This window comes from Lytechinus variegatus, chromosome 10 (genome assembly GCF_018143015.1).
Source record: "Lytechinus variegatus isolate NC3 chromosome 10, Lvar_3.0, whole genome shotgun sequence".
Taxonomy (NCBI): domain Eukaryota; kingdom Metazoa; phylum Echinodermata; class Echinoidea; order Temnopleuroida; family Toxopneustidae; genus Lytechinus; species Lytechinus variegatus.
The window spans coordinates 16,570,343-16,578,053 of NC_054749.1; the positions used below are offsets into that span (position 1 = coordinate 16,570,343).

The 7,711-nt window shown below is 35.2% G+C and overlaps 1 protein-coding gene across 2 annotated transcripts in view; it reads left to right on the plus strand.

The window, feature by feature from the left end:
* LOC121422185 (growth factor receptor-bound protein 2-like) overlaps positions 1–7,108 on the plus strand; it is a 30,247-nt gene extending 23,139 nt beyond the window's left edge. For both annotated transcript variants that reach the window (XM_041617074.1, XM_041617073.1), the window contains one exon: positions 4,002–7,108. In XM_041617074.1, the coding sequence (XP_041473008.1) occupies positions 4,002–4,199 (198 nt within the window). In that variant the 3' untranslated portion in view covers positions 4,200–7,108. The remainder of the gene's footprint in view (positions 1–4,001) is intronic.
* The last annotated feature ends 603 nt before the right edge of the window (positions 7,109–7,711 follow it).

The window sequence follows — 7,711 nt, forward strand, 5'->3', positions numbered from 1 at the left end:
GTCTTTTGATGCAGCGCGTTCAGTCGTCCACTCGCATGTGCTAACATGATTTTTCAGAATAATTATCTTGTTCGCTAACACCGTTTTTGTGCTAACACGGTTTTCAGAATACCGTCCCAGGGGGTGACTTCTTGAAGTAAAGTCAAAGTTTAAATGTCAGAATTAGTTTTCAAACCTTTAAGGACAAGTCCACCCCAACAAAAAGTTCATATGAATAAAAAGAGAAAAATCAAACAAGAATAACACTGAAAATTTCATCAAAATTGGTTGGAAAATAAGCAAGTTATGTCATTTTTAAGTTTTGCCTAATTTAAAAAAATAATGAAATGCACATCCCGGTCGGTATGCAAATGAGGGAACTGATAACATTACTCACTCACTATTTCTTTTGTATTTTGAAATATTCTAATTTTCTTCACAATATCCTGTGAAACAAAGTTTTATTCCTCCCTGAAGCATGTTTAATTACTGGTACCATTTTTTAACATTTTATGGTTCAGTCAAGTTGGTCCTTATTGTCAAATCTGTAAAAATTGAAATATTTTATAATTCGTATAATAAATATCTAAAGAAAAAGTGAGGGACATCATCTAATCTCTCATTTGCATATGACATGCATATAACTTTTTAAGAAAAAAGCGTTATGACTTATTTTACATCCCATTTTTATGAAATTTTCACCATACTCTATTGATTCAAATCAACATTTTCTGAGGTAAAATGGACCTTTTAATCTGCAGAACATTATACACTATATTAATTGTACATATTGAATTAAAAATGCAGTAGATTTTGATCTGATCAGGAAGCAATTCTGGATTTGGCTTTTGTGATTCTTGTCCTAAATGGAGGCAGTATGCTGTGGTCGAATTTTGAGCTAAATTTGATGCTTTTAGTGGAATTTGTTATTGTTGAGTAACTGTTGCATCGTCAGGTTTGTGTCCCGTGCCCCAGTTGCTGCAGAGATTTTATCTAGCTGCTATGGATCAAATCCAGTGAGACGGGGAAAAAAAATTGTTTTAATACTGGTTCTCAAAAACAATTGTGGGGGCATCGTGATCTAGTGGTTATGACTCTTGTCTCTCAATGGGAGGGATGTGTGTTTGAATCCCAGCCATGGCACGTTTTACTTCATTATTGTGCTGCACTCAACACAGTTGAGGTGAATGGGTACCCAGCAGGATTAATTCCTTGAAGTGCATTGAGCGCTGGAATGCTGCTTCGGCTAAAGCTGGTCACTGGTGTAATGATAGTAATAACAATTTGCCTTGGAAGTTGGAATATATTATTTCTAGATAGATGGCACATTATAAATGCCTTTTGTTATTGCTTAGCTTTGAATCTGTGTGAAATACCGCTCAACTACATGTACATGTACAGAGCCCATATTTAGCCCTCATGCCCTTGACTATAATGAGTTTATACAGTACAATTCAAAATACTGTAAGAGATCACACACCGATCGAAGTGTATTAGCTGTGATAGGAATTGGCAGTTTTATTTTTATAATCTTAAGAGTATAATAACAAATGACCAGGAAATGCTAGCAGAATGCAAAGCAGCTGTGAATACATAGGATGGTCTTTAAAATGATGATGAAATTAATGCACCAAACTATTGTTTCAGAAAATACAGCGAAATATTGATTGCTACATTATGTATGTACATGTAGAGTGTGTAACAGATATTTTGCCTTTTACTTCCATGTCTTATCTGCAATGCATGTACATTATACAGAGCTATTCTTAGGTCTATTAAAATCATTCAACCTTCTCTTCAATTTGGCAATAATTCTGCTTTATATGTTTTTGTTTTAAACTTGCACAATCAAAATCTTTCCAGTTAGAAGGGCTCTAGGCTCAATGAAGCTTAATTCAAGCTCAGAGTTAAATCATTTTAGGAAGATTAAATTCAATGATGAACAATTTAAATATATGGAATTTGAGTTATAATTTCAGAATGTTCTGCTGGATGCTTGATACTAGAACATGTACATGTTTAATTGATTGTGATTACAATTTTTTTTTATTTGGACCTGAAATAAAGACATATTTTAATTTTTGCGTGTGTTGTTTCTCTCATTAATTAGCTTACAGCGTAAGTTGCAAATCACAATCGAGATTTACCAACCTCCTTAGATATTTTTATACTTTATGTTCATTAAAAAAACACTAAATCAAGATGAATGTAGAAATATAGAAAATATAGTTGAAATTTGTTGAAATATCTACAAATATTTTTGGCATGAGTCCTCTCTGATTTCAATTGATCTGTTTGCTCATTATGAAACACCCCCGAGCTATCCAAAGGTCATAGTAAAAAAGGACCACAATCGGGTTCGTCTGCTTTTGTAGTTCTGTTGCAGCTTATTCATGCATGAATGTATATCTGTTGTGTATTTGCCATCACTTAAAAAATTGAAATGCATGTAATCAAAAAATAAAATCTCAAACTACATGTACAGCAAATGTCTCATTGTCCAAATACATGGAACTGATAATAATGTATATACACATAGAAAGGGGAAAATTGCCAAATACACATAGCTTGCTTTGAACGATGAAGAATTATTGAAGAGAACTTGAGTTGCCATTAGTATTTACAATGAGATTTTGACTCAAGAGGTGGTGCTGCACCAGCCGAGTTTGCTCAATCTTGAGATTTTGGCCCGATCGGCCCTCTTCGCGATTAATCTAGAGATTCAAGAAACCCAGTCTCCACCATTGCAAAAAGAGCGATTCCTGCTCAAGCGAGGCATCGATGCATTTCATTCTGACGCCATGAATTGATAATGCCGAGTGCGTCTGCACCTGCGAATTAGCGGGATCATTGCGTCTCCATTTCAAATAATCTCAAGATTGTTCAGATCGGGATAATTTGCTGGATCAGAAATAGCAGGCTAATTTGAAAACTCAGGCTGGTGCAGATGGCCCTAAGTTGCTAAAATTGATCACATGTCTGATTGCCTGTTGACCTTGGCTATGTTACAAGTATGCAAAGCAAAGACTCTAGAATTTTTTTCTCGCACTTTTCATACCACCCCCCTTCCCCTCACAACTATCGTTCATGTACTCACATGATTTCCTTCAAAATGTCTACTTCAGAATATTTTCTGAATTTGCATCATAGAAATGTATTTCAGTATTTGAAAATAGTGTACCACCCTAATTTGAAGATTTTAGTGGCACCGTTTGTGTAGGCTTTTACTGCGAGAGCAAATTTAAAGACGTTTCAAAACGCAATTGTGTTCAATATCGGATTCGCAATGCTCAAGGTCGTAAATTTTAGCTGATCGCGTTTACAAACTAGTGGACATTGAAAACACACTTCGTTTCTCATTTCTGGGTATTTTAGTCATGTTTTCAATCGCGATACATGTTGCCGTTTAAATTTGGAAACCGACATTGAACACACCTTTAACATTTATCTAATCAAACAAAATGAACAAGTCAGAGAAAGGGGAAGTCCCTCACCGGTGTGGCATTGCAAATGTCAACATTACTTGGAAGAAATGTCAGTTGACTTCAACCACTCTGCTATACATGTATGTGTGTTTGCATACACCACCAAGTCTTTGGCATAGTCATAGCCAATATTGAAGATTCATGAATGCAGGTTGTACAACAACAATACAAAGGATTTGTTTATGCAGTTGTACAGTGTTTACATGACCTTTATATATCACTGTGTTTTTCCAAAAAAAAAATTTCATCATTTTTTGTCTGTCCTTTGATGTTTGTATGTGCTATTTTAGTACTCTTTTCCTCTTTTGTTTTGCGATGATAGAACCATCTGTGGGATCAAGTTCATACTTTACTCTTGTATGAATGTATAATGGAGATGATCTGAGTAGACTTTGGGGTCACAAGGTCAGGAAATCTTTTTAGAATGTAAAAGTTTAACAATTGATCTGGCAATGGCGGAGGCATAAACTTTGACTCTGTGCAGTTGAGTATCAATCTAGTTTTGAGTTAAGTAATGTATTTTATATTATCTTGCAGTACGAGAAGTGCAAGGCCTTATACAACTTTGATTCGCAAGATCCATCGGAGCTCTCCTTCCAGCAGAACGAGATAATCACCCTAATAGCAAGGCAGCACGACGACTGGTGGAAGGGTGAGATTAGAACAGCCGCTGGAGTCCGAAGTGGTATATTCCCCAAGAACTACGTAAAAGTGTTAGATCCTCACATGCACTAGAAGCCCCCCCCCACAAGCCTGCCTTCAATGTCTCGTAGTGACCAAGCAGCCGCCTTCATTCGCTGCTGACAGGAAAACAATAACAATCAACAGCACATGTTCATCAGGGTGCTGTTTCACCAAAAAAGAAAAATGAATGTGACATAAAATCACACTCAAATTCCCAGTCGAGTGTGGGTGCACACTGTTGTGTAATCATTTGTCAGTGAGGTTGCGTGTTTGAATAATGTGTGTGCTGGTGCCTAATCATGAAGTCCCACTTCACTGTTTGTGAAACAGCGCCCAGATCACACATGTAGAGGTGCACTGAGAAATTGCGGAAGTTTGTAGAAATTCCTCATATGTCTTTCTGTCATATACATGTTTGAGATGTCAAACTCAGAGTAAATGCGTGGTATCTTTGATATAAATATTATTTGACCCCCCCCCCATTAAATACCATTTCATTTAAAATGTCATTTAGTTGTTGTAATCCTGACACATTTATCTTCATAAAAAGTACAATTTAATATGAGCATTTATAAAGTAGACAAACAAATGAAAGTCTTATTACATGTCAGCGCAAGTTTAACTGATAAGGAAAAGGAATTATCATGTCATTCATGTAGATCAGAATTGCACATCATGATAACGACGAAGAGTGTGATCTCCATATTTAAAATAAAAATTTCTTAAAGATCAACGGTGCATGGATGAGACTTAGAAAACCATTACTTTGCCAAATGTATGTATACACATTTTATGTACCGGTATACAGTGTACATGTATTATACTATTAGTTTTTAAAATGGGAATGATGCTATAACAGATTGACATGACATGGTGTTATCAATTTACCATTTGGAGATCCATAAGGGGTGGGTTATCATGTATGAAAGTTTGACTGAGATGGAAAAGGAATAATCATGTCATTCATTTAGATCAGAATTGCACATCATGATCACATGACAAATAGTGACAAATATTGACAAATGACAAATATTTAAAATAAAAAGTTTCTTAAAGATCAACGGAGCGTTGATGAGACTTAGAAAACCATTACTTTACCAAATGTATGTATACATATTTTTATGTAAACAACGTACATGTATAAATATGCTAGTTTTTCAAATGGGATTATATGCTAATACAGTTTTTGTAAAACAAAATTTTGCTGCTTAATTTTTGTTAGGATTGATGGGATTTTACTCAAGTACAATATTTGATGATTCAGTTAATCCTTATTTTTAACAAGAATTGTCAGACGTGCTCTCAATAAGGAAGCTCAGCAACATTGAACATTGCGTATACAGTGTCAGTTGGCAACCAACGATATGGAGACAGGAGCTGTTCTGCCGGGCTGGAAATTTTTTTAATTATTACTTCTTTTTAACATCTTCTTTATTAAAGATATTGCAAAATGTCTTTATTCAATAATGTGCAAACAGACTTGTGACATCACAAATCACTGTCAAAATGTATTCATAATGACGTAGTCATCATGAAATGATTTTGATTTTTTGAGTTTGACTGGAAAGCTTTTGATAATCCGTCATATTTTAGTTTAATAACCTAATTCACATTTATGAACTAAGTCAGATGGTATCTGCAACCATGTCTAACCACTTCAAAATGTTGCTGAGCTTCCCTGTACAGGTCTGAATTAGTTTCAATATTCTGCAATCTTTAAGGGGTCAGTGAATATCGTTGATACCATGTGAAAACAATCAAAGGGGGAAAAAACTGAAAAATCTTAATGCTGCAGTTTTTGATTGTCAATCGTTTGCAAAGGGTTTATGGGTAAATTAATACACACTCATTCAAGGAAAGTTGACATTTCAGTGAACTTCCCCTTTAGATATATTTCATGTTGAAAAAAAAATCTGTATAAATGTATTAAAGCAATATGAAAGGCATATTCATCAGTATACCAAGGGCACAATTTTGACATGGCAAAAGAATAGTGTTATCAGTTTACCATATGGAGATCTAAAGGGGTGGGTTATCACGTATGAAAGTTAAGGCATTCTTGGAAACTGATGATACATGTATTTGTTAATTTATTCAGATTTAACAGTAAAACAAATAATTGCACTTCTGCCCTGATGGTCCAATGTACATGTAGTGTCATTAAGTTTCCATTTTTTTTTTCATACACTAAATCACAACCAAAAAAGTTGAGTTAATTACACATACATGTACAATATGTACTGAATGGTAGTATTTGAAGAAACCTTGCTCGTTGGGAAAGTAATTGACATCACCAATTATCAGATTCATGATTTATTTCTGTTTTCTATCCATGTTATTGAAATGAGGTAGCATTTTGGGGGAATTCAATTGCAAGAATAATCATGAGATGAAAATGGCTCAATTTTGAACTGTTTATTGAGTTTTGTGTAAATTGATGTCAGCATAGGGCCACTACCATTTGTACGAATAATTAAGCCGTTTGATGAGTTGCTTGTGCCTTTTCTTTTTATACTTGGTGCTAATTGATATTTCAACCTAAGTGTCCCATTCTGATCACCTTTTGAACTTCATGGTGGTAGTTTAGGGGAGCGTCTGTTGTGGGAGAGAAGAAAACAATTGTTTTCAAGTTTTTTCAGATTATAATTTGAAGGAATATTGGAGTGAAAAAAAACAACTAAAAATCCTGCTACAGATTGCTTTTTAGAAGCATTTACATTTTGAATGTGACCCCAAAATAGTTGAAATGTTTGGGCGGAACATCTGTATGTAGTCCCGTACATGCATTTCCATGTGCAGTGCATGTGACTCACAGCGAAGGGTGTACTATAATCAACAATCACTTTGAGGCAGTTTCTTTCACTATTCATTCTCATGACCTGGATCCCGTAATACAAAGGTTAGCGATTAATTGCTAAATGAAAATGACCTATCAAGATCATTGTTGCATGATCGTTTTACTCGATGGACTGACTGGGAACCAATCAGAATTGTTCTTTCAACTTGACGATTAATCGCTAGCCTTTATGTAAGGGGGCCCCAGGGCTTAGTATCGCAAAGCTTATTGGTCAGGTCATATTGATTATGAATGTGATAAATCAGAAAAATCAGCCTCGCAATCCATTGCTAAGCTTTATTGTTACATGCCCCAGGACCCTGTATCACAAATCTTAGTGATTAATCATTGTCTGATTTTTTTATGCTTGATTTCATTGATTATTACATGTACAAGTAAGTCTGGGGGGGTACTTACATGTACATTGATGAGTGGATACCATGCGCGACCAAAAAAACGTAAAAAGGATGTCTTCTTCAAGATAGGGCATGTTACGTACGTAACGTGATAAGGGTGTCAAAAACACAAAAATATTGAAAAAAGGGTATCTATTTCGCTCGGAAAATATACGTGTTTAGGGTCAAATATGCGGGGATGATAAAACAAAATCAAATGTTTTGTAAAGGATGTCCTTTTTGCCCCAACACTACGTGTTTAGAGTCCGATTTGCGCGAAGTGTGGAAGGTGGGGCCGTACTAAACCAAAATAATGGTGTGTAAAGGTAAAA